Source organism: Lutra lutra, chromosome 4 (genome assembly GCF_902655055.1).
Source record: "Lutra lutra chromosome 4, mLutLut1.2, whole genome shotgun sequence".
Taxonomy (NCBI): Eukaryota; Metazoa; Chordata; class Mammalia; order Carnivora; family Mustelidae; genus Lutra; species Lutra lutra.
In genome coordinates this window covers 117,548,055-117,575,516 of record NC_062281.1, presented here as the reverse complement: position 1 = coordinate 117,575,516, position 27,462 = coordinate 117,548,055, and the positions used below count along the sequence as shown (strand labels likewise).

Here is a 27,462-nt window from a genome sequence, read left to right as displayed (position 1 = left end):
CAGGGTGGGTCCAGCCAGCCTGGAGGGAGAGCCCGAGGCACCCTAGGAAGCGGGGGACAAAGATGCTGGCTATCCCACAAGGAAGTGGTTCACCACGGGGCATGAAGAAAATCACCCTGTGGTCCCAAGGAGGGTCAGTTATAAAAATAATGAATGACCAGCCATCCCTGGCTCACTAACACTGCTGCTTACAAGGTCTGCCCCCATCCCACAGCTCCTCACTCCTCTGGCTGCGAAAGGAGAATGGAGAGGAGGAAGGGTCCCCCAGGAAGCCCAGCTCTGACCCAGCCCCCTCCGCCCAGGGAGGGCACAGAGAGAGGCTCCTCTGTCATGAAGACTACCAGTTAGCAGGTGAGCCGTGTGTCAGAAAACCTGGGTTCAAATTCCAGCTTCACTGGGGGCCGGGGTAACTCTGGAGGAGTTATGTCACCTCTGTGCCTCAGTGTCCTCAACAAGGAGAAGAGAATAATCATTCCCGCTGGGAAGGTTTGTAGTAAGGCTTAAAAGCTAGCTAGCACACATCAAGTGACCCGTCTCCCACAGAGTTTCACAAACCCCTTGCCCTCCAGCCTACGGGGCAAAGCCTTGGGTTGTCCCCACACCAGGGGACCAAAAGGAGCGGGAAACAGCCTGAAGGAAATCAGGCTAACACTGCCGCCCTCCTCCCAGAAAAGGTCCCAAGACCTACCAAGTGGCAGGTAACTTTCCGACTGGTGCGCTTTGAGGGAAAAGGCTCGTCGGTCCTGCATGTGATCCAGGCAGGCTGGCTGGCTACCGCTCTTCTCTTTATTTCTGAAGCCAAAGATAAGTGGAGCAGAAACGTGTCATTAAATCATAAAACCTTCAGGCAGCGTCATGGAAAGTTTTTACGAGAAGGCCGAGGGGTATTGCACATCCCAGCAGTAGAGGAATGTCTGTTGGAGGAGGAAATGACTGCTGGGGGCGGTTAGTTAACACAGGATTGTGCCCCGGGCTCCATCCCCATGTTCCCCAGGACCAATCCAATCTGGTCCTCTGAGCCCTTCCATCCGGCTGAGCAGAGCAGAGCAAAGATCTCATGATCCTCTCAGGAAAATCTGATGAACCAGAATGTGTACTTTTTAACAGAGCTTAAAATTACTTACAGACCCAGGAGGAATGACTTGTTTAACTGAAAGGCATTTTCCACCATGCCTCCTGGTGTCAGTTAGGAAGGAAGCCTTGGGGCAGTCTGCGTTTCAGTGCAAGTTCGCCATGTCCCGCAAATAAAGTCCCTCTCCTCCTCCTGGAAGGACCAGGGCCCCACAGCCGGCCTCCTGCTGAGCTGGGGAAGGGCCTGTCCTTCACTGCGCCCCGCACTGGGAGGCACAGAGCACAGCCACGCAGGGAAGCAAGGAAATATCACCTTCCACACAACTTGCTAGTAACCCCCCTGCTCCCCTGACTACTTAGACCAGGAGGTTCTCTAGCCACCACAAACAGAATCTCTCCTTTGCTAAGAAGAGACTGCACCCCACCAGTCAAGTTGCAATGAACTTTAATTTGCCCTCCCCCAAGCTTAGGTTACCGAAATCCCTAAGTTCTTTCCTACCTTTGCAAGCAACAAAGGAAAAAGCAAACACCCTCCTACCCCCAAAAACCCCAAATTCCCAGCAACAGAGAAATTCCAGCAAGCCCTCAGCGATAAGGCAGGGCAGAGGGCAAATTCCAAAAGGCAGTGGCTTCAGCCAAGTGGTATTTCTGCAGCGATCCTCAGAGCAGCCAGACTCTACTGGCCCAGAAACCCCACCAGCGGCCAACGTCAGGTAAGGTGTGGGCTGGAGGGTGGGGGAGGGCAGGGCGCATGGCATCGGGGAGGCACTTCCCTGCAGAGCCCACCCCGCCCCCATGGTCAGACCTTCTGCTGCTCAGGCCAAGAAGCGGCAGGGCTCAAAAACTGCTTTCACTGGGCAGTCAAGAGTGGCTCTGTTGGGTCTGCCTCATTGATCGAGAGACTTTCTCAGTCTTCTATTCCTTATCTTAAAAAATAAATTTCTCTTCTAAATCTGGGTCACTGAGCACAGACCAGGAGGCAGGCCTTCCTGCCCAGCACTGCCCCAGGCAGGGGTTCTGGGCATTGCCCAATGCTCCCTGGCTCCGTTCATGACATTACCCTCCTCTTCCTCAGTTAAGCAGCCAATTCCCACACTCAAAAAAGAAACAAAGGAAGAAGCACCTCTTCAATATTTTTGAGGGATCTCAAGTCCATTCTTATTACTAAGAAAAGGAGAATTTCTGTTTATCAATTCTTGCCTTCCTCCCTGCAACTGAGTCCTACATTCTACTGCCCTCCCAAAATAATATTTATTATGATTACTCACACCTACATAGCCCTTTGGCACTGTTCTAAGCACTTTACAAGTCTTCAGTCATCTGGAACCCCATCATTCCAGTTGGGGAGAGTGAGGCCCAGAGAAGGTAAGTAGCTTGATCAGTGGCGGACCAGCATCTGTGGCCAGGCAGGCAGGGTCCCCAGCCAGACCCTGCCCAACATGGACCAGATGCTTTGCAGCAGCGCACGGCCTCATGTGTATTGCCCAGAGTCCTGTGTTTTGCTTCTGAATCCTTGGTTTAGGCACGTGAGTTCAGAGGCCAGGGAGCCAGAGAAGGGGGCTGTGTCGCCAAGGGGCTGGAACTAGTCTACACCCTGCCAGGCCCGCCTTTTCCCTGCTCTCCTTCTCTCGAATGGTCAGATGGCAGCACAGGCACCCAGCTCCCTGAGAGACAGATCCTATGTGAAGACAGCACACAGCACTGGCCGTCAAGGACAGGGTGCCTCAGCCGGGCCTCCAATTCTCTGGAATCTTCTCTCCCCTGTGCCCAGGTTTGGGCATAGCCCCCAGTCTCTCAGTGTCTCGCATCTCAGGAATCTCGTCTTTTCTCACCAGGTCAATCACCCTTTCCATGTGGACCAAGCCCAAATCTAAGCCTTCAGGCTGAACTCCCCTCCCATACCTCCAGTCTGTTGCTGGATGGTGGCACTCAGAGATAAGCCTACGGCTGTATCTCAGATGCAGCAACTGGTTTTTCCTCTGAGTCTGCCCCCTCTGACTCGCCTCTCTCCAACCTTCCCCACATGCACGAGAGTCCCAGGAAGCCAAGGTCCCAGGCTCTCTCTCCTCTACCCCTGCACAGCCTGACCCTCACGACTCACCGACAGAGGTCTTCCTTCTCCGAGCTCCCTCCCTGCCCCTCCCACACACGGCCACCCTGCTCCATTCTCGGGACCTTCACCGTGTCAAGTCTCTGAGGCTCGTTCCAACCCTTCAACCTGGCTTTCAGGCCTCCGTGATCTGGCTGGGGTCAGCTCCCTAAGCTTGCCCCTACTGGCCCCTTACTTGGGCCCTTTGCTTGGGCCCCACCAATCTACCCGCGTGTCCTCTCCTATAGCCCTGCACACGCTCACACTGAGCCCCATGCCTGGAGCGCCCTCCCCTCTGCAGTGTGTGTCCAAATGTTCCCCGGTCCTCAGAGCAGCCAGAGTCCTCCTTTCTTCACAGAGCTCTCCTGGCCAGGCCTCCTGTTCCTCAGCAACTGCCTCATCTCATGCATGCCCAACTCAGCTGGGAGCTCAGCACGCGCTGTCTCGTGGCAGCTGTTCCAGTGACAGGTGGCACCCTTAGGAGCACCTCTTACTGCTCCTCACCCGTCTCACCAAAGCCTGGGCCTGTCCCTAGGGCCCCCGTTGGTCCCGGCACCGCCCCCCCCCCCCCCCCCCCCCCCCCCCCCCCCCCGCAACACACACACCCAGCGAGGCCCTGACCCACCTGAGGAGGTTCCCCTGGGGCGAGCTGTGGTCCCGGGCCTGCACGCCGCCCATGGTGAGGCTCAGCCTCTTGCCCGCGTCCGGCCGGACCTCAGGGAGGCTTCCGTCCTGCGCCCGGCCCGGCGAGACGCCGTAGCGCTCCTCCAGGCAGCGCAGGGGCACCGTCCTGTTGACGGGCTGGAAGATGACGGCTCCGCTCTGCTGCGAGATAGGCCGGCGGTTGCCCACGTAGCAGCGCACCAGGCCAGGGATGGAGTCGAAGCTCTCGGTCTCGAACTGGTACTGCACGCGGCTGTAGGCCTCGCTGAGCCGCAGCACCGTCCGGCGGATCTTGAAGTGCTGAGCCAGGTTCTTCCACTGACAGGTCAGCACGAAGTTGCCGGGGCTGGACAGAGAGTCACGGACCAGGAAGTCACCATCCCGCTGCACGAGGTTTTCCGACACCTTCAGGACAAAATGGAGAGGAGTCGGAAGGGCAAGCGAACATTCCTGTTAAAGCGGCACCGCGCTCCGCTTCTTGGGGCCGACAGGAGACAAGGCTATTCTGTCTCTTCTTCTTCGGTGGGCTCTTTGTTTTCTCAAACGCCAAATTCTTAGAAGACCCAGGCATTCACCTAAGAACTACTGGACGCCCACCAGCAAGGCGCCAGGAGTCCTGCTGGGGGCGCTGGGCTTAGGGCGGGGAGGGGGAGCCCACTGGCTTCCCTACATCCTCACCGTCATGGGGCCTTTGTGGTGAGTGGAGATCCTGCTACCTCAGCAGGTAAGTAAGTGGCAGGGATGGCCGGTCAGATGTTGTAAAGGTAAGGAAAAAAGTCAATCGGGAAGGGAGATAAGAAGTGCCTGGGAGAGGATGAGGGCTGCTCTCTGAGACGGGGTGGGTCAGCAGGTGTCACGAGAAGATGACCTGCACACAGACCTGAAGCAAGTGAAGTGACAGAAAATTAAAGAAGGAAATGCAGGGCCAGGGAGCCTGATCCTCCTCCCCACCCCCAACAGGCGCAGGAGCGGGTTCTGTTGGCTAGGAGGAGGGGTCCACACGGAAGGGAGGCCAGAGGCTGTGGAAGCGGAAACTCGAGTGGGGGGCCTGTGACCAAGTCAGCTCCGTGTCTCCTCTCACTGGAGGAGTGTTATCTGCATATACAATCTAGTCAAAGCACTAGGACTGTGCCTGGAACACAGCAGGGGCTCAAAAACTGTTAACAATGAAGATGCTGGTGTTTATAGCAAAAGGAGGATCGATACTGTGTTGCAGATGGCGGTTCCTCCAGCCAGACTGCCTGGGTTTGCACTCTGGCTCTGCTGGGTGACTTGGGACTCATCTCTTTGTGGTTCAGTTACATCACCTGTAAAATGGGCTAATGTCACCTACACAGTGGCTATGAAGATTTAATGGAGTAAAGGGTTAGCTGTAACTACCATTATTACTGGTACGGTGGACCGTTCGTTAAACAATCAAACGACGTGCGGCTGAAAAGTTGCACTTGTTGCAAGTGGGATGAAAGTTTATGATCACCATAAAGAGAAGGATAGTGGTGACGGTCATGAGTTTTATGAGACTGGGACATTTCTCCCAGAATATTCCAACGCTGGATCAGCACACGCACAACAGTGTGCTGCCACAGCTACTTTAAATTTGCATCTTTGCCTTAAGAATATGTTTTCACACAGAAATTCCATTTCTTGGGATTGAGCCTGAGGAAATAATTACAGTTATAAACATAGTAGTTATCTTAAAGCCTGTTGGTGAGGGAGCCCGCCCAAGAGTGGGGCACGTGCACAATGGACATACATACAGTAGAGGGTGGTGGGGAAGACTATTTCACAGCAGCACAAAAGGCCCAGAATGTATCATTAAATGAAGACAATGGGCTGCAAAAGTCTATGTGGTATGATCTCATACTTGCCAAGCCTAGAAGGAGGAATTATATCAAAATGTTCACAGTGGCTATCTCCACGAGGGAGAATTATGGGTGAGAATTTCATTTTCTTCATTTTACTCTCTGTATATTCTACAATCAATTTTAAACTTTTTTTAAAAAAAAAGTTAGAATAGAGATTATTTCTTTGATAGTGCTGAGAGATCTGCTACATTAAAAAAAATTGTCACAACTATGATGCCCTTCCCCCCCTCCACCCGCCCCTTTCCTGTCATGTTGTCCTGGGTGAGTGACTGGACAGATGAGGTTATGATAAAAACCTAAGAGAGGGGCGCCTGGGTGGCTCAGTGTGTTAAAGCCTCTGCCTTCCGCTCAGGTCATGATCCCAGGGTCCTGGGATCAAGCTCCGCATCGGGCTCTCTGCTCAGAGGGGAGCCTGCTTCTCCCGCCTTTCTCTCTGCCTGCTTCTCTGCCTACTTGTGATCTCTGTCAAATAAATAAATAAAATCTTTAGAAAAAAAAAAAAACAAACCTAAGAAATTCTATGCCCTAATTCTGCACTTATATTTTTCAGTTTCTATATCTTAAATTAAAAAACACTCATGGCTATCACTCCAAATGACAACCGCACAGAGTACATTCCAGGCCGTGGGGCTATGGTCGTTGGTGTAATTACTCTTCTTCCCAGCTCCAGAGAGGGGCCTGGGCAGGGGAGGGATGGAGAATGAATAGTCACCAGCCCCACGAGGGCACTACCAGCCTTGCTGCTCTTTGCCACCTGCCTCGATGATACCCTCTCTTCACCTGAAATTAAACTACTGACTTAAGAGAGAAACTCCAAAGGGTATGAGGCTGCAGGCTGCCAGCCAGGAGTTCAATTATCTGAACCACAGGCCAGCCTTGTACCTCTTCAGATTATCCCCCTGCAGCCACGGCCTCCTGCCCCCTACAGCTCTGCAGACCATAGAACACCGGACTTTCCTCCATTCACTTCCCCGGCACGTGGAAACATGCTTTGGGTTCCTGACCTTAGTTCTCCTCAAGGTCTCCTTGGGGACGGACCTAAGTTACTACAGTCCACTTGACTCTCTTTGCTTTCAGCTAAAACCGGGGCTTGCTCCAACATGGCGCTGGAGGGTGACCCCGCGGGGTGGTCAGTGTGATGGTGTCTGAGGACGGCTGGGCGTGCGCTGGCAGGAAGGAGCAGGTACCTGGCGGGGGATGCGTCCGTGGTACCAGGCGTGGCTGCGCAGGTCCTCGCCGCTCAGCAGCAGCTCCTCCTCCAGCTCCTTCTTCAGCCTCTCGGGGGTCCTGTCCATGACGTGCCTCTCCTTGGAGAACTGCAACACAGGGTCAATGGTGATGTCCCCCCGCTGCCCGGGACGGCCAGGCCCGTCAGCTGGAAAGGCCAGCCTGTGTCGCGGTTGGCTACTTGGCTAGTCAAGCCAGTTTATGCCAAAAACCTCGTTCAGGTTGGGGAGCCTGGATAATGATTACAATTAGCTGTGACCTTTCATTTCTCCGGCTACAAGTATGCGGTAACTTTTTCACCTACACACAGGGACTCTGGTAGGAGAGCTGGCCAGAGCCTTTCTGTCAAGTGCAGAGGGGGCAGGTGGGGGGGGGGGGGGGGCTCAGAAAGCAGCTGCAGACAAGGGGAGCGGGGTAGGGGGCGCCAGAGAGAGATGAACGGGGAGGGAGGCACAACTAAGCCAGGGGACCTTCCTCCTTCTCCTTGGGAACTGTCCTAGCAGGGAGCAGGAAGGACAGCTGCCCATCTGCTGGCCCACAGTCCAGAGCCGTAGGACATGGCAGCCCAAAGTGCAGTCCCCCCACTGACGATGGTAATGGCCCTGAGTTCTTTGCTACTGGCAAACTGGAATTCGGGAACTGAGTTCGCCTTTACAAACTTTTTAGAAACGGATAGAAGATTTTGTCTCTTGAATCTACTAACACAAGTCTGACTTTGTATTTTGTAGGTCTTTTTAATTTCATTTTTCTGATATTTCATTTTGAGGACAGATTGGAACTTGAAACTGAAAACACTGGTCTTTTGCCTCTGAAGGTCTAAGTGAGGATCACGGATGTAGGTGGCCACATAGTGGCCGGGGCAGGGGTCTGGATGGGCAACAGAGCCTCCAGATTCCCTTTAGAATCCATGCCCACTCACATGAGAGCTGCACTTGCACTCCTGCCTGGTTCCCAGCAAAACCTGGCTCAGGGATCACTGGCTGAAGGTCACGGCAGCAGGAAAATGCCGTGTCCTTGGGTTTTCCCAAGTTCTCCACCTTGGCCTCAAAAGCTTCTAGGAATCTCCGAATTCTCATCACACTGCTCTACTCTGCAGCAAGGGAAGGAGCCCAGACCCTTTTCCACCCAAGGAAGAGGAAACAGACTTGGGATTTTTACAGCCCTCAAGTCTCAGTGGGCACATTGGCCCCGGAGGGCACTGGCTACAGGACTCAGGACCACTCTCAAAGCGGGGCTCTGGTTTACCAGTTGCTTACTTCTCCCCCCTCACTTCACCACCACTCCCCGTCCCGCAGAGCAGACACCTGCATCACAGAGATGCCAAGGCCGGCTACGTCAACTGCCCGCAGTCACCGGCAGCGCTGTTCCACACTTGCCTTTAACTCCGTAGTTACATTGGAAGACCCCTCATTGAGAAGACTGCACATTGTCAACCACGCTGCATTTCCTGATAGTTTATTTTCTGTCTCGCCTCCCATTGGATTTAAAGTTTCATGAGAGTGGAAAAACCCACCTGCCGCCCCCCAGCAATGCTGAACAAATTAGGCTCTCCACAGTCATTGAATGAACCAATACCCCAAGATGAGGCCTCTCTAGCTTTTTCTTCCTGATGGAGCTTCTCTTCTTTAGTCGCAAACTATATGAAGCCCCATGTTAGCTGAGCGTGTTGCCACACAACTCAAGGACATCATTCCTCAATTTTCCTCCCTTAATGTCGTCATGTGGCCAAGGAAAGGTGCACTGCTGCTTAGTGGGACTTCTAAGCCGAGACCTGACAGCTGGAGCTGTTGGCGCCATCTTGGACACGAGGAGGGAGCTACAGCCTCCGAGTGGGGGAGCAGAGGCCCCAATAGGCCCGATCCCTCACAACAGTGGGGTCAACACGCCAGCCCCAGTTTGCCCACCTCCAGGTATTCTGCATGACCTTCTGTCCCGTTTAAGCCCATATTTTGGTTGTTCCTGTTACTGGCAGCTGAACTAAACTCCTAACCGATGCTATGACCCTAGTTTCCATTCGGCCACCCTGACAGTCTTTCTGCCGAGCCCAATTCCCTCGTACTGTGCCCTGGGCCCACTTCTTCTTGGCCTGAGGTCTGAAAATGTAGTCATCAGGAGTCATGCCCCAGTTAACCCTCCACCCAAACTGTATTCACCCAGACCCAAAAAGCTATTCCCATATTTCTCTTCACAGTCAGTCTCCTTCCTCCCTGATGCCCAACACCCAGGCCACTTCCCACCATCATCCCCTCTCTCCTTCTCAGTATCCTTCACAAATAGCCAAGATTTCTTCACATTTTATAAACAACAATCCTTCACTCCAGATTTTGATGTAATACTGCTTTACACTTGTTACCAGAGATATAAAATTTGCTATCTTGTTGCTTCTGCCCTAATTCCTTAGAGGAATATCCACAATTATTGTTCTCCCCACAACTGTGAACTGTGAAGATGCAGCACTGTCGGCCGCTGCAGGAAAGTATCCAGGAAGGAGAGAAAAGGGGGGTCAGGTAGATTGACTCTACTTTGAGATGGAAACTCAGATTTCAAAAACTATGCCCTTAAGCTCTTGCATAATTTGTACAAAGTTAGGAGGTTACCCAATTGACTAGATTTACAGCTGGGGTGGAGAGAAAGGTAGGGAAATAAAGAGGGATGAGGAGAGGGAGTGGGGAGGAGGAGGAGGAAAGGCGGGTGGGAGACAGATCCACGCCAGCAAGCAGTTGCAAGCAAGAGGACTCTTCATTTCAAGCCAGTGAGAGCTGGTTCTGCTACCCTAAAAAAAAACCAGATTGGTTTCTGAGAGCCTCTACATCAGCCTCAGACGTGGGCAACATCTCTCAAACAGCTGACGAAGGCAATCAGAAGTCACCCACACAGGGTCGCCCTCATGATTACATTAGTAATTGTTTCAGGGGTGAATACCTTCTAGAACTTTCACATACTCTTTTAATCACATACATTAATGCAACTTTTATTATTCTTCTGAAGTGCCTATATTTTATGAGCCTTGCCCTTGTCAACTACAATTGTGCCACGATATATAAGTACTTTGATGGGCTGTCAACCTCATGGTGGGTGAGGGGTGACCGTAAAATTTGGCAAAATGTATCCATTTGCATCTTTGAGAGCACTGTGATGGATATCTGTGCTCCTCTGAGATGAAGAATGACGTTCCCGCTTCACAGGATATATCGGTCACATGGGACTGTGAGGTTGGCAGAATTCCGTTGGCTTGCCCCCAACGACCAGAATTTCTGCTAACAGCGCACCCCTCCACTCAATGTGGCCATCTGGGGCAAACATGAATTTGCTCCTGAAATGCAGCCCTTTCAGTCATGGCCTCAGCTAGTTTTGGGGTCTCTGGGGCCACAGAAGAAATTCTAGCAATTTAGGGTAACACAGCAGTACCTCTGCTCTTAGCAATGGTTTATCCTATGGGTGTGGTTACAGTTTATAGTTTGCAGTTCCCATGTTTGCAGTTCTGATTGATTCCACTAATGCCAGAAGAAGCCTCCTGGCCTTTCTGAGATTATCTTCTGCGGAAAAAAGGAGAAAAGAGAAGTCCCCATTCCCACAATCACACACATTGTTATCTTCTGCCGGGCCCAGAATTATGCATGAGGCAGCCGAAGAGTGGTACAGGTGGATCACTCCAGTGCCTTCCAATCTCAGGAGAGGAAAGAACACAAAAGCTCTTCATACCAATCTGGCCCCATTCTTATAGCCTCTTCTCTCAGCTCATGTTTCCCAGCTCTTCCCCATTTGTTTCTGCAGACATCTTATGAATTCATGTGCCTCAGAGACTCTCTGGACCCAAGTCATTCTCAGTATTCTGTGAGCACGGGACAGCAGGCTTCTGTGACAGAGAGCACTGTGACACCCCAGAGCCAGGTCAGTAGGGCCTGGCTCCCTCAGAAAGTTTACACTGAATGGTAATACGTCCTCACTGGCCCTTTGGGTTTATGTTCTTTCACTACCAGAGAGACAGCAAGAAAACCCATGAATATCTCTATCTCACACAGATGTTATGGATGTTACTAACAAGCACATTGTAGCAACACACCTTTTCCTCCATGCTCATATTCTCTAACTACTCACCCCTGCATCTGAACTTCATGCCTAGAAGGCAGGTCTGACTCTGTGTGACCCGAGCTCCTCGTGTTGAGGAGAGGAGAGGGTGGGGGTGGGCTCAAGGGCTGGAGGCAGAGTCCAGTTTCTCTGCCCCAGCGCGGGTTCCGGATCCAGCCATCCCGAGCTCCCCACCACACAGTAGCTGGGGTGCACCCGCCAGAGAAAGATTTGCTGCTAGGCTTTAAATCAAGAACATTCTGCCTGTGAGCTCTGCCAGGTTCACTGGAGTGACCAACTCCCCCACCGCCCACATGAGAGAAAGATGTGGGCGGGCCTCATGTCCCTACTCCAAGGCTTTGCCTGAGTTGGATGGAGCCACCAGAAATGTGAGAGTTCTTGTTGGGGGAGGGGTGGGGTACAAGAAAAGGGGCTATGGACATAGATTAAGTAAGAAGAATACCTTGAGCAGGAGAGAAAGAAAGGGAGGGATGTTTCGTAACTACTGTATCATGGTTTCCAACTCACACAGCTCCACCTCCAAAATGTCATCTCATCCCAGTAGTTTGTTCTGGGGGCTGATGCAGGGGGTGGGGGAGGCCCACACCTATCCGACCAAACTGAAGTTCAACTAGTAAATTCGTGCATTACCATAACTGTTGCTTCTCAGGGAAACCTGAGTCTAGCTACCCCCTTCCTGCTGCCAGCATTTTAAGGACCCTGATGTCACAGCACACTACGTAAGAACGGCCAGCCCTCTCCCCCCATCCACAGGCCACTGGGCCACTGACAGGCTGTGTGGTTTTCGTTAAATGACTTCATCTTTCTGCAGAGCCTCAGGCTCCTGGTCTGCAAAATGGGGATGATAGTATGAGACGAGATGTTCATCAGGATGGAATGGGTCCATATCTGCAAAGCATTCGGAACATCCCTGGGACACAGCACAGGTTACTATTATCACAGATATACCAGAATGCGACGTGTCTGGTTATATAAAAGAAACACTTCTCCCTGGAGGTGCCTTCAGTCTGACGCCCAGGTGCGTAGGGGGTGGGTGCCTGGGAAGGAAGCAGTTCAGGAGAATGGCCTCGTGTCCACAGGTGGCCTCGCACACCCGCCCACCTGCCCGCCCAGCACCTCTGGTCCTGCTACAGCACCAGGACCAGTCCGGGCTTGCTGTGGCCCACTCCCAAAATCATGCCTATCGCTCTGAATCTGGACTGAATGTCTGCAACCCCATACGGCCCCAGCAAGTCTCTTCTTGACAGGCTGGAATAGCCAGAACCCGGGGCGGGGGGGGGTGGTTGGAAAACACTTTCTGGACGTACAGAGCCAGTTCCACAAATGTGCTGCGAACTTTGATTGACATGGAAACCTGCATTTCAACAGCTCTCCCAGAAAGAAAAAGCTGCTCCGGCCCAGGAGGAATGGAGCACAGGGTCTCCTCTCACAAGGCCTGCCTGACATTAGAGCGTGCATTTCAAATCAGATGTAACAGTAGGACCCAGCAGCCTCGGAGGAGGAGGTCTGCGCTCCTGAGTTTGGGGACAGAGGGAGGGTGTGCACACTGTAAGCTGTGGGAAAGCCCCAGAGAAGGCAACATACTCATTTGTATGTAGGAGACCTCAGAGCCGACTGTTAAAAGATGTCATCTGCATTATAATTAATATTTATTTTACTCTGTTCCTGCCTCTAAGAAAAGCTTCCCAGTTCCCATAGAATTTTAAATTGTGCAAATCACCAGGAAAGATCCTGTCCCCAGGCCCAGGGGTTGAAGGTAGAAAGGGAAAGTCTGAGAGGGCACCACTTCCTGGCCATTGACAATCAGGGCAAAGCACTTTGCCAAGTTATTTGCCAAGAGGGGATGACACCCTGGGCCCTGCCCACAGGAGGGCACAGTGCTCTCAGAAGACCACACGCAGAGAAACAGTTTAAACTCAGCCCTGAGCTCTGGAGACACACCACCGCCTGGATCTTATCCCTGCCCTTCTGCTCTGGAGCCTGGGCAAGTTACTCCCCCTCACTGGCCTTCGGTTTTCCCCTGTCAAAATGAGAAAAGTCGCTGTGGCCCCACACTGGTGGGGGGTGCATCATGGAACTAGAAGCACACGGTTCCTGCACCTCGCACTGACCCACCATGTGGAGCAGACTGGGTGAAGGAAGAAATCAGCGAGCAAAGACAAGAGGAGCGAGAAAGGGAAGGTGTCCTAGGGGCATGCACATCCCTAAAGCCCCAGTTAATTCCTTCCGCAGCAAACTCCTCTTGTGACCTAAGCTACTTTGCTCTGGACTCCTGTCACCTGTGCCAAAGACATCCTCATTCAGAAGGCAGGGATCGGACCGAGGGGAGTTGGACACTGGAGGCTGAGAGGTCAGACCTTCATGCTCCAGATAGTGAGTCATCGAAAACCTCTGCCTAGATTTTCAATAGGCAACAGGTACAAAATAAGATGCTTTTAGACAGATCAATCTGGCTGCAGTGTGCAGAGGGGCTGGGCTCGACCTGGGGCACAGAGCCAGTCTGAGACTTCTGAAATGTGCTGATGATAGCCAAATCTCCATCCCCAGCCCTCAGGGTGGGTGTTGGGATACTGACCAGAATCCACTCCAGAACTTGGATGTCGATATAAATAAATGGAAGTCATCTCTGCAAAGCCTGCCCTTCTCCCCCTTTCCTGGTCACCAGCACCTCCTCTGTCCTCATTACCCAAGCCAGAACCCTCGGAACTGGCTTCCACCAACACAGAACTTCCTGATTCTACTGCTTACCAACATGCATTCTAATCCCCACTGAGGTTACCCTGTTCTGTTCTCCCTAAACTTCTGTAGCAGCCTGGTAACAACCTCCCTACCCCCATCTCTGCTCCTACACTCGGCCACCAATGAGATCACACACTTATCATTGCACTCTGGCTCGGCAATGTTAAGTCAAGAGGTGTCCCAGTGAGGGGTGACATGAGATCCAGAGACTCTCCCAGCGCCCCCACAAGAACCTGATGATTCTCCCAGGGCTCAGACCTGGTTCATGGGGGACACAGACCCCTATCCTGCCCTGTCCTCCCAGACCCCTGACTCTGAACGCCTTCCTTTTAACCCCAGTGAAGTGAACTACCCCCTTTGCCATACTCTGACACCGCATACTGGGATCCAGATCTGAATCTGCTGGAAGACCTGGATCACAGGAGGGTTATGGATGCCTATGTGAGGATCCCTTAGGGATTCCCCCAAAGTAACTGGCAGAGACTTGACAAGTGGGGGAAATGGGCCAGGGTGCTGCCGTCATGTGGTGCAGATCCATGAGTCAGAGGGTCACCCCTGCAGAGGCTTCAACTGCCTGGCAAGAGCCCACGCTGGGGAATGGGGAGAGGACGGAGGGGAGGCTAGATAAGGCAGGCAGGAGCCTTAAAGGCCTAAGTAGGCCAATCTATTCTCTAATCCACTAAGGACAGCTAGCCAGTGAGGCAATGTGGTCCACCGGACATAAGCTCTTTGAGGACAGAGGCCAGACCATTATTTGCCTTTGGCTCCCAGAGCCTAGCTTTGTGCCTGGCACACAGCAGGTGCCTGGTAAACACTTACTGACTGGAGCCAAGCTTCCTGACCCCGGGTGGGGAGAAAAATCCAGTTTGGAGGCTAGTCAAGAACAGGTGACCCTGGCCACCTTTCTAGACTTTGCTGAACTAGTTTCTGTATGCACCAAGAGGGGAAGAGCTCTCACTCCCCGGGACTACCTGACCTAAGGAACAGGAAACATAGGGCATCAACACCCAGCCTGGTGTGTGCGGACTTGAGACAATGCAGAATCTGAAAGCCCTTTCCAAGAAGACTCGTAGCCACAAGAATGGAAACTTATTTCACTGAAGAATTTTTCAAGGACTTGTAAAATCCATCAGAAGGTTTTAGAGATTAACTGGCATTAAAAAAAGTCTTAAAAAAAAAAAAAAAAAGGAAGAAAGGAATCTGTGCATGACAAGAGGCAAGGGAAGAGAGAGAGAGAATGAGGAGAGAGGCCTGCTTCTGGGCTATTCTATCCCATCAAGAGTGGGGGGCCAAAGCACCCTGAAGCTACCAGCTCTCAAACAAAAGCTTCCTTTCTTTGGCCCTGAGCAGGTTATTCCATTGAGGGAGCAGTCAACAACAGTCTGGGACTCTCATCAAGTAGCACCAAACAACCGTGCAGGTCACATTTTTCTAGAAATCGAATCCAGAAATTGTGATCACAACAACACTGTAAGTGCCTGGTGTCGCAGATCATAGCACAAAATTGGTCTATTTTCTGAGCGAAGCCCGCGTCCTCCTGCGTGCTGCTGGGAAACCCCTCAGGGAGTGCCCAGAGCGGCCACCAGGTGGCTCAAGTTAACTCAGGAGTTCAAAGGGGGCAGACCCTCATCTCGAATCCACCCAGCCTGTGATGCCTGGGAGCCTGTGTCATTGCAGTCCCGAAAAAAGCAGGAACAGACTAAGGGACTGGGTTCCTGCTCTCAAAACAGCACACACCGCCGCAGAACACAGAGCATTCCGAAGCCTCACGGAGGCTGCCACATGCAGGGCCGTCCAGCAAGTCCATCCGCCTAAAACCGACATCCTTTGGTCATGTCAGAAATCGGGTCCCAGTGAGGACCTGCCCTGTGCTCATCTTCAAGCAGTGGCCTAGTTTATAATCGAATTCCAAAGTCTATCAAGGGCTCTTTAGAAGATCCAGGTGGTACCTCTTTACCGATGAACACCTGCAGAAATTGGGGCACCTGGGTGGCTCAGTGGGTTAAGCCTCTGCCTTCGGCTCAGGTCATGATCTCAGGGTCCTGGGATTGAGCCCCATATCAGGCTCTCTGCTCAGTGGGGAGCCTGCTTCCCCCCACCTCTCTGCCTACTTGTGATCTCTCTCTGTCAAATAAATAAAAATCTTAAAAAAAAAAAAAAAAGAAAACCTGCAGAAATTGATCATGAACCCACATGACGAATAAATCCCAATTACTCCTGCCATTCTTAACCCTGCCCACTGGCCAACAATAAAGACCCAGTTCTCCCCAAGATTTAGGCCCAGTAACTCTGAGCAGGATCCCTCAGATGTTTTCATTGGAGGCAGAATGGAAGGAAGGAAGGAAGGTACCATTTGTGCCAATCTTCAAGCCTTGATATGAAACCTTTTGTATACTGGGTTCTGTGTCACCTTTTATCAACACTCACTTTCTTTATGGCTTGCCTAAAAATATTTTATTATACTCCCAAGATAAATGAAGAAAGGCTTGAATGTACTGGTGCAGCTCTCCCACTGGGTGCTAGGCTAGACGAATAGCATTTCCGTGCTAATAACTATGATTAAAGCCAAAAGCTTTAGTTAAGTACACAATTAACTTTGTAAACAAAAGCCCAAAGATGGGATGGGGGGAATCAAATTTAGATTTTAAATATCCCATTTGGTAGACAAAAGCAAATGGTGGCATGGGCAATTGGGCATTTCAGCCTGGTCCGGTCCAGTGCATGGGCACGTGGTGGCCTGGCCCTTGGCTCCAGGACACGTGCAGCACATCTCAAGAGTGCCCCTCATATGCAGCCACAGAAAATTTCCATACTGATTACAACAGCTGCCTGGCAGATAGCACATATGCTGAGGAAAGGTGCCTTATTTGAATTCATGCACAGGTGCTCTCTGGGCTAGAAGGGAGAGACTCTGAGCATGTCCCCCACCTTTTAAGTATTGGGCTGTTGACAAATGGGGACCTCCGGTCTCACTGGGGCCCCTTCCCCTGAGCCTGTGCCTTTCAATCCTTACACTAAAGCTCAATGAAATAGTCTTCATGGGCAGCTTCCTAACCCTCTTGGCTAGAGTGTCCCAGAAATGGTCAGGAGGTCAATTTTAAATCAAGAGCTCGCTAGCTACTGGAACACCGTGCCTGAGATTAGACTCTGAGACCAAGTGCCCGCTGTGCCACTTGGCCTCCTGGACTAGATCTGACGGGAGACGCGGGCATGGGTAAAAATGACTCTGCGGCCTGACAGGTTACCGTCTCTTTGAGGGGACAGACATCTGAAGAGAATGTACGGCGGTAGCAGTTTTGCTGAAGTCCTTAGAGTTCTCTATCCTATCTGAGGTCAGTGAGGGTGTCTGGCCCCTTGTGAGAAAGGAATCAGTGGCGAAGACATCTCATAAAATCTCAGAAAGTTTTAGCACTCTGAAACACTTCAGTTAATTCGATGTTGGTGTGTAAGTACCCTGATGACATAAATTTCTCCTTTCTAAATCCTAGAAAGAATCTCATCTTCAGAAAAGATTCTGCAGATGGCTTTTGATGCCATTTTACCATTTTATAATTAAACCTGTATAATTTATCACACTTAACACCAGATTCTTGCTCTAGTGCCATTAAAAACAGATTTGCAATTTGCTGTTAAATTAAGATGCTTCATTTTCCTATCACATGGGATTTTTCTTTTCACACACAAACGATGATATGGGGGCTGTCAGACCCTAGCACAGACAGGAAACTGCCATCAAACCCACTGGAGAGCCCAAATCCAAGAGATTTCCTTTTTACTCATTATCAAACCTTATCAAACACTTAACAAAAGAGACTCATAAACCATGAATAGGAAATATGAAGAGAACATCTGTGGAACTCGTTGTTTATCAAGGTTCTGAGAAATTTCCATTAAAATTCTGCTTTCCATGTGTGTGTATGAAAAAGACTAGTTTCATTTTAAATTGTGCAGATTGGAGTCCAAACAGGGTGCACCCCCTCGGGGCAGAAGTAACTTGATCTGGACGCCTGGGTGGCTCAGTGGGTTAAGCCCTTGCCTTCGGCTCAGGTCATGATCTCAGGGTCCTGGGATCAAGCCCCACATCGGGCTCTCTGCTCAGCAGGGAGCCTGCTTCCCCCTCTCTCTCTCTCTCTGCCTACTTGTGATCTTTCTCTCTGTTTCAAATAAATAAAACCTTAAAAAAAAAAAAAAGAAGTAACTTGATCCCCCCCAGGCTTAACTCATTCCATTAGGCTCCCCATTAGGTGCCCGTAGTTCCCCTAGATGTTCAACCCCTGTTGCCTTTTATCCCCCGTCATTCTCTAGGCAAGGTCTCCATGCCCTTCCGTCCTGTAGGATCACGATGTTACTGCTTTTGATGCTTGGTTTTATTCTGATGGAACACCAAGGGACTGAAAATTATTTTTCACAAGAGACTGATGAGTCCAACACCTGTAGGAGGAATGTGAAGTTGGACAGCACGGAGCACGCCCAACGCCAACCTATGCGGCCGCGCTCCCTTGCAACAGTTTTCCCCACAGGTGGGAAATTGCTCCACATGCTCCTTACACCGTAAGAGCTCCTTCTCCCCCCCCCCCCCCCCCACCGCCTGTCCTGGTGGCTCTGCCCATAATGTTCTTACCCTCTCAACAAAGTGAGCACAGGGACTCAGTGCTCAGCTCCAAGGCCCAGGGCGGGGGAGGGGGGTGCCTCATCTCATCTTTCCCTGGCGAAAGATACGCTGAAACACAGTGAGATTTTCAACAGTCATTTGTTAGCATCTTGCCCTGCTGGAAGCTGGGGCGGGGACGGGGGGTACCTTCCCCGCTTGATCTGATTCAGATGGGGACTTCCTGGAGCAGGCCCACGGAGGGGCCAGCAACAGCCAAATCATCCCCATGAGGCAGCCCCATTTTCAGATTCCTTCCAGTGAGAAGTCAGATTGCCGCGCTTAGGATGAAGGCTGAAGGTCACTGCTGGCACTTAATCACTTAGTGAGTCTGTGAAATAAAAGATTTTGAATAAAAGCTGAATACCAGCTGACCTAGGACACCCCTGTGTCTACTGCTTTGCTCCCTTTAACCGTGTCCTCGGCTTCCGAGGATACATCCCTCACCTGGTCGGCACACAGGCTAAATGAGACAATGAAGTGAAATATTAATTACAGGGTCTGGCGGTGAGATTCTGTTCAGTAAGAGTAGTCCTTTGTTAGTTAGCATCTATGGGGAAAGGAGAGACAGAGACCACCCCAGGGTGAGGGTTTGGAGACCAGCTGGCCGAAGTTCAGAATGCAAGGAAGTGCAAGCCAGAAATCCTTCCCACTGGTCATTTGGCCTTGTGAATGCATCTCGATCCAAACTATGAGTGATTTGGGGGAAACATAGCTGCTCTCCAAAACAGATGCCCTATTTGCTTTTCAGGAGAACATAGAAAATCAAAATCAACTCAATTCAAATATAGCTGATGCTTGATCAACCCAGGTGAGAACAGCATAGGTCCACTTACATGTAGAGCCTTTTGGGTAAATACAGCACATCACTGTAAATGCATTTTCTCTTTCTCATGATTTTCTTCATAACATTTTCTTTTCTGCAGCTTCCTTTATTATAAGGATGCAGTGTACAACACATGAAACATACAGAATAGGCAATAACTGACTATTTATGTTAGGCCTCCAGTGGGCTCTTAGTGGTTAATTTATACATGAACTTTCCATGGAGGGATTGTTCAGGATCAACTGTATCATCCTTCTCTTAATTCACCTTGAATGAATGAGGCACTACTGAATAAACAAAATGTATCATGGTTGAAAGACATTAGGAGATGTAATTGGAAAAAATGAAAATGAAAAATGGGTGGCTCAGTCGTTAAGCATCTGCCTTTGGCTTAGGTCATGATCCCAGGGTCCTGGGATCAAGCCGCACATCAGTCTTCCTGCTTGGTAGGAAGCCTGCTTCTCCCTCTTCCACTCCCCTTGCTTGTGTTTCCTCCCTCGCTGTGTTTCTCTCTGTCAAATAAACAAATAAAATCTAAAAAAAAAAAAAAAAAAAAACCCAGGAAAAAAAGAAAAGAGAGAAATGCCAAGCACACAGAGGAAAATCCAAAGATTCAGAAACCTTTCCAGCATGGGGTGTAGAAAAAATGACTTTCTAAATTTACCTCTCCCTAAGTATACCGTGACTAACAACTGTCTCAGACATCTGCTTCAGGATAAAGCACACCATATTGTCAGGGACAGATACAAAGTAGGTTCTCAGTAAAACCAAGTGATTCATCACAAGATGGGTTTTGGCCAAGTATCATCTCCACCACTTCCAACATACAACTCACACGTCACTTTAAAGGTATATTTCTCCCAGAGGAGCTCAAAGCACTTGACGCCCACGTAGCTCATCTAACAAGCTTTTGAAAACCACAATCACCATGCTAGAGGTCATGGCAGAAACGGGAAAACAGCAGCTGAATTTCAGAGAACCAAGGCACCTAAAACAACTCAAGATCTCATGAATCTGTACAACATCCCTGGAGTCAAACAGGTAGTGAGAAGAGTTATATCTCCCAAGAGAAAACATCACCAAGGCCCTGAATTTTCATGTTTTGCTCAGACTTACAGAATAAGGGATTGACTAAAAACTAGAATCCAAGTCTCCCAAAGTATATAAAGAACTGGAAATGTTTAGTCGATACAGAACAGACTTAAAAGAAACATGAGGGCTGTGTGGAAATAGCTCAAGGCTTGGGCTGTCGCCATCCCAAGAGGATGGTCAAATATCCTTGGTTTAAGTCCCTAGGGAAACTAATCTAGAATCACCCCCAACACATGCACACGCACAAACACACAGAGTTTTATTTCTAGGTGTTCACTCATACCAGCCAAAATGGTCTCAAAATAGACGTGTTCACCAAGAATGCAAGGGAAGAAATGCGTCTGAAGGGCTATCATGTCCACTTAGCTGCAGAATAAGGTGGACACTGCAGTGGTGCAGACTTGGACAGTTGTTTGTGTGGGGGAGTGAACTGTCTCAAGGGTACAGTATGTTCCCCATGTCCAGAAATGTCAAACATAAAGGTGAAATATTTCCCTGTGAAGATTCAGGGCAGGAGGACCAGTTAGGAGGCTACTACAGAATTTCGACCAAGAGATGTCAAGAGGCCTGAATTAGCACAGCACGGGTGGTAGAGTCAGGAAGGAAGAGACAGATGACAGAAATGTTTAGGAGTAAAATCCTAAGGCATGACTGATGAGATATGAAAATAAGGAATAAGGACGAGGTCAGGGGAAGAGGCATGGGGGCTCCTGGGCAATGTTGAGCCACCAACTCCCAACACAGAAGCACATAGGGAGCGGGTTTGTGGAAGAGGCTGCATGGCCTGAGGTGCTTGTGGGGGTGGCTCACCAGGCCATGGGGTCCAGGTGCTGTGTGGAGAAGGGCTGGACTCAGAGCGAGCTGGGGAATCCTTGGAAGGAGGGGGAACTGGCTCACCTGCCACCTAAGAGATGGGGTGTTGAGGACATATCAGAAGAGGGCTAGGGGATGCTAGCTTTTAAGAGAAACTGAAGATAGTGTCTTAGTCTATTGGAACGTCTGTAAGAAAAATACCATACACCGAGTGGCTGAAGCCACAAACATATATTCCTCACAGTTCTGGAGGCAAGTCTGAGATCAAGGTGCTAGCAGATTGGGTGTGTAGACAGCCTTCTTCTCATTGCATCCTCACCTAGCAGAAGGGGCAGGAAAGCTGCCTGGGGTCTCTTTCGCAAGACCACTAATCCCATTCATAAGGGCTCCATCTACCACCTCCTAATATATCACACTCGAGGTTAGGATTTCAACATGAATTTTGGAGAGTTAGTCCTTAGCAATAGGGTGGGAGTGCTCAGGAAGGATCCAGGGGAATAAGTAGAGTGTAGCGTCCTAGCCGGCAAGAGAACAGACTTCCAGGAGGGAAGAGCCAATAATCCCAAGTGCAGAAGAATTCCAACAAAATCGGAATTGGATGGCAGCCATAGGACTCGGCAAGGCTGCTGGTGGGGTGAAGTAGGGTGAGTGGCCATTGGGAAGTGAGGAAGCAGAGACTGTTCATCAGTTTTTGGGTGGAGGAAGATAGGGACCAGGAAAGGAAGACATGGAAATCAGTGGTATTTTTAGGCTGAGAAAGACCGAAGCATGTTTACAAACTAAGAGGCAAGCAGTGGAGGAGGACAGACTAATGGAGAGGCGTCTTTGAGGAGGGGGTGGTCATGGGCACAGGTGGCCAGGCCAGCCTGGGTTAGGGAGAGGGACACTTCATCCTCAGAGGAAGCGAGGATATGGATCTGGATCTGGATAGAGCTGTGGCTTGTGGAGGCAGGGGTGGGGACAGAAATGCGGTGCCTGATGGTCTTAACTGTTGCTGTGAAGAAACAAGATCGGAGTGTTTCTAAAGGGCCTAAAGAGAAGGTGGAGGGAGGCAGACCAGCCTGAGCTGAGCAGGGACCAGCCGAGCTGACAGGAGGCTTTAAGGACAGAGGCAAGAGTTGGGGAGACGCTGGTTATGCTCCTCAAGCTCAGGCTGCCCAAAGAGGGACCAAGGCCCCGACCTTCCGTGCTTCCCATCCATACTGTTCACTGGCCCCCCCATCCTGCACTATCCATTCACCACCATCTCTCCTTCTGCTTCGGCTGTGCCTGAGGTCCAGTGCCTGAGGCTCCCTCACGCTCACTCTCTCTCTCTGTCTTCCACCTACTGCCTCTTTAGCAGCCGCTCAGTGTTATCTCCACCACAGAGTTCGCTGACCCAGGGCCAGATTAATGCCTTGGTGCGGGGTCTCACACCCCCTGGGGGGTTCTGCCTGCCCGGAGCCTACTGGGCACGGCGGAGAGAGCCACTTGCACGCCCATCTCCCCAGCGGCCACGGAACTGCTCCCTCCGCGGGAGCCTGCATGGTCTCCCCAGTGCCCAGCAGCCCCTTGGTGCACACCCTGGGCGGCGCACACCCTGGGTGCAGAGAGCAGGAGAGGAGCTGATGAACTGTAAGCAGGGGAGAGGGGGCTCCTGGGTCTCTCAAATTCCGGGATTCTATCTTCTTGGTTCTTTGTGCAAACTGCTTTTGTAACAGCACACGTGTTTCAGAGGGGACACCGAGGAGAGCTGTCCTCTATACAAACTAAAAGACTGATAGTAGCTCTTTTATGAGCTTGCAAAATAAGAGCCGTGACATTCTCGTGGCCAGAGCCAGATTCCAACAGTAGCCCCTGGGGCTGTGGACATGCAGTGGAGATCCAGATGAGGACGGAGGTGCTGCAGTCCAAACCCATAAGGAGCCCTCCCCACCCCTCCCCTCCTGTCCCCAACTAGGGCAGCCCTTGTTTCCTCTGCTGGCCTGGAGACACCCCAGATATGCATCAGCTAAAAGACCCCAGAGCTGTCTCTGACATCTTTAAAGCCAGGGACAGGGCCCTGGGTCCTCCACGTGGTACAGAGCAGGGAGATCTCTGTGGCCTGAGCACTCTGACTCTCCAGCATCCCCCGCCCCCCGATGTTTGGCACAGGCCCCGTTCTCTGTGGTCCTGGAGGTGATAAACCCACTAACAGAATTTTCCCAGGATCCCAGTCTCATTTCTGCTTCCCACCCACGTCTCTCCAACAAAAACAAGGCCTGGGCTGGGATCCAAGCTCCGGGGTCTGTGGAGAGGGGATGCTGGGACCCAGCCACCATCAGACATGTCCTCCCTTTCCCTGATGCTAAAACCAGATCCCCCAAGCTCCCAGATGCCGATGGAATGCATTTAGGTCTCTTTTAAAAAAAAAGCTGTGCTAGGCTTTTTTTTTGGGGGGGGGGGGAGGAAAGATAAATGAGCAACTAGCAGCCTCCAGGAGGAGAGGCTGAGTCACTTTGAAAATATATCTTCCGACTGGCCTTTTCCACCTTGCACAGCTCATGCTGATGGTGCATCCACCCCACTGACCACGGCAACTCAGGCCATCATCAACACCAGGATGGAGGACTAGGACCCAAGCTGTCAGAGTAGCAAACAGACCAAGGGACTGGCCACCGGGAAGGCAAACGGAACCGCAGCTCTGCCACATTCACACAAAGGCAGTTTCTAAAGAAAACAAGTTCCAGGAATACAACCCTCGAGGGATGGGCAGATGGGACACCTTGGGCTGTAATGTGCAATCGGAGAGACTCCAAATCCTTTTTGTGGGGGCAAAGGAAAAGACTGAAAGCAAAACACAACAGTAGCAACAACCCGATTTCAGCTCTTCCCACTATAGAGCGCCAAGATGATCAAATCTACGCATGGGAAAGCATGTGCTTAAAACCCATTGCCTTCTAGCCATGACTTCTCATTGACAAGACCACTGCCACTGGACTTAGCGGCTGGCCAGCCAAGACTCCGTACTGCAACCTCTCCTGTGAGGCTCCTTCTGAAACGTGGCTATTCTGTCCTTGCAAGGTAACTCCCACCTCTTGGGTTAAAACCACACTGCTTTCCCTCAGGGCGGCCATCGGTAAAAGTGGCAAAATTCAGCTCCTTTCCCCCGTCCCCAGACAAGAAAATCAGAGGCACAGCGACAAGAAGAAGAAGGGGTTTGTTCTTACTGCCAGTTCTAGAAATGGGATCTATTTATTGTGCTTCTCACCAAATTCCTTCTGGGGTTCACAAGGGATTTAAAGGTGGTCCCACCACCGGCCGCAGGAGGATTACTGATTCTCCACAAAGCAGTTCCACACAGCCCCCTCACCCGCCTGCCCCAGGCCTCTCCTGAAAACTGAGGTAGGCACTGTTTTTCCCCAACCACACTGCACTGAAGTAGTCATCAGTATCATCTCATTTTAGGTGTCAATGGTCTTAACGTGCTATCGTAGAAAGGACACTGGGCTTGAAGCCAGGTGAGGGTAGGAGCCGGTTTCTACCCCTTGGTGCCCCACTAAATGATTCTGGGTAGGTAGTTTCTCTGAGCCCCCATTTCTCCTCTGTGGGAAGGGGTAAACTCTCAACTTGGAGCACTCGTTTTGAGACTCCAGTAAGACACCTCACGTGCATTCCTTGTGAAGGAACTCCCAAGGAAGCTGGAAAGACTTCTGCAAATGTAAAAGAATGACACTATGACCCAATGCTCTTGTAGTAAGTCCTTCAAAGCCGGGGGCGGGGGGGGGGGGCGCACCTCCACTGTCATTTACCGTCCCCACCCTGCCGAAGAGTGCTCACGCTTGGATGGGCTACTACAGTCGACGTTCAGGGTCTTTTGAACTTGAACGTGCCCCGGGAATGTTATGGATCAGTAATATCTTCACTCCAAACTCTTTTCCACTGGGCATAAGCAAAGTAGCCCTTCCTTTTCTCACCCAGGATGTTACAGTCATGACCCTCAACGTGGCCCAAACATCTCATCTCTGGCCTCAGCTCCCTGGGGGCCAGCGAGGTCTGCATACCCTTAATTCTCCTCTCCCTTCTTGCCACCAACCCCTTGGGCCTTTGTATGCAAGTCCACACCAGCCCCTAAATACTTTTTAAATTCCAGCAAATCTCTGCAAGTAAGATTTTATTCCAAGTGCCAGGGTGACTGGTCTATGTAATGAAGGAGCTTTTACATTTTTAGTTTTCTTCCCATACAACAAACACTATTAATAACATTCTAGTTTCTCCCGAGATAATATGGATTAGACCAAATGGAAAGTTACCATGGCTACCAGAGTGTTATTTTTGGTATGAGAAATTCATGCCAAGGGAAGCAGCCTACACGGTCACGAACTGGAGCCTTGTTTCCGCTTTGCTATCAGGCAATCAATCCCAATTTAATTCTGAAACCCTAATTGCAGCGGAAACTAATTATGAGTGGCAAGGCCTGAAACCCCTAATTAAAGTCCGAGTCAATAAAGCAATGCAGTGTGATCACCGGGGTGACGCTGGCAGGGACTGAGGCCCAGGAGGACTTTCTTCCCCAGGTAACTACGAATGAGACAGGGCAGGGAAGAACACCCCGAGGCTCGGTGGGGGACCCTAAACTGGGTCTGGAAGCACCAGTTTCTGGTGAGTGAGCAAGCCAGGTCCTCTCTCTGTGCTAAGAAGGTGCACCAAGCTGGGGGCAAGGTGAGAAACCCCGGGTGGAAGGGAGGTTGTTTCTACGGCCGGTAGACCCCCAAGAGTGGTCAGGGGGAGGCCAGGGAGGGAGAAGCTGAGGGACAGCGGCACCCCATATATCACTGTGGTCTTTCTGTGCAGGCCTTAAAGGACGTAACGGCAGAGGGACGGGGCATCCAAACAGAATCTCATCACTCAGACCCATTTATTTAGGGGCTGTTTCCTCACATACCAATGCTGACTTGCACTTTTCTGAATTAGCAGAGGTTGGCTTATGAAAGGACTTCTCTTAGAGTGAAATCCTACTGCCAACTGGAAGCACACGGTCCCTTTGGGACCTCCCGGTCTATCTTTGACAGCTTTACAACCCCATTAATGGCATGACTTCATCTACCCGACGCTAGAATGATCCATATTTAGGCCAGAAACCACATGGTCCTCATATCACCCCACTGGGCTCCAGGATAGAAAGGGGCTCTTCAGTCAGGGAGGAAACACTTTTAACTGATGATTAATTGCTCATCCCCCTCCAAACTCCTTGACAAAGAGACAAAAACGAACTTTGCTAAATGGTTAGAAAGCTTCTCTGAACACTCCAACAGGGGAGTAAAATCAGAAGAAACCTAACATCTTCTCGCTCAGTGTCTGTTTTTCTACAAAGGGCTCTTTCTCCCTTTAGCAGGTTTTCCTGTTACATTTTCCGGAGAGTTCTTTTAAGCATTATTGAGAAGGAAGCAGAACATCATAACTCTGCTGTAGCTCTTTCAATTGCACGAAGTCAGTCAGTCCCTCAGGAGACAGAGCTCCACCATCTGGGGGGGGGGGGGAGAATGTCATGAGACTTCAGATTTCTATTTCCCACAAATAAGGGTGGGCCGTGGTCAAGCTAACGGCTGACGCGATTTTTTTCCAAGGCAGACAAACCCTGCGGATCAATGAGAGCCTGTATTAATCCTCATTCTTAGTGTTGTCCCAGGCAGGCAACACAGAACACAGGTCTCGTCTTGAATTAGTCAAATGAGGTTCTTTGAGGATTTTCATCAAAATAAACAGTGTTCCGACCTATTACGCAAAACCTTTGGCATTGGTGTCTCGTAACAAATGTTCCAGATGAGAGCAATAAAGACAAGACAGTTCCAAACACTGAAATTGTTTTGGAACCTGACTGAGATTGGAGAGGCGGTATTTCGTGGCTTCTGTGGGTTCTAGACACTACTGACTTAATGCCCCAGCCAGCTCGCAGTCACGGCAAACAAGGGGAGAGAGAGCGATGCAGACAGAAAGAAGAAAAATAGGTCCATCCTACTGAGTTACTTTGGCATAGAATTCCACCCAAGGAGACTGAAAGTGTCCTGAAAAACAGAGCTTCTTCCCCAAATACAGACTCGGAGCCCCCCTCTGTGCAGCTGGGTTCCATTTCCAGGGGAGGGAGGCCCATCATGGGGGGCTTAGCAAGATCTACCCACCAAACAAAGTGCCTCTGCTCCACAGCCAGCAGACTGCAAACTTTTTCTGGGGCCTTTTGGAAGACTAACACTTTCAGGTCTCCCCAAAGAATCTCCAGCACATCTTATCTCAAAGCCGCACCTACCTTGGCTCCAAGGAATGACCGGCGGTGATAGAAGCAGCACAGGGCCGCCGACAGGGCGTGGAAGGCATTGCATTCCTT

General features: G+C 50.8%; 1 protein-coding gene and 1 long non-coding RNA gene across 2 annotated transcripts in view; one reads left to right on the top strand and one right to left on the bottom strand.

Annotated features, from left to right (window-relative positions):
* BCAR3 (BCAR3 adaptor protein, NSP family member) overlaps window positions 1–27,462 on the bottom strand; it is a 110,554-nt gene that overhangs the window by 22,544 nt on the left and 60,548 nt on the right. Inside the window, 3 exon segments of the mRNA XM_047725493.1 lie at window positions 689–792; window positions 3,786–4,228; window positions 6,876–7,004. Of these exon segments, the coding sequence (XP_047581449.1) occupies window positions 689–792; window positions 3,786–4,228; window positions 6,876–7,004 (676 nt within the window).
* Window positions 4,224–12,334, top strand: LOC125097650 (uncharacterized). Its single transcript, XR_007126573.1, has 3 exons — window positions 4,224–4,547; window positions 10,690–10,749; window positions 11,816–12,334. It is a non-coding gene; the product is annotated as an uncharacterized LOC125097650 (long non-coding RNA).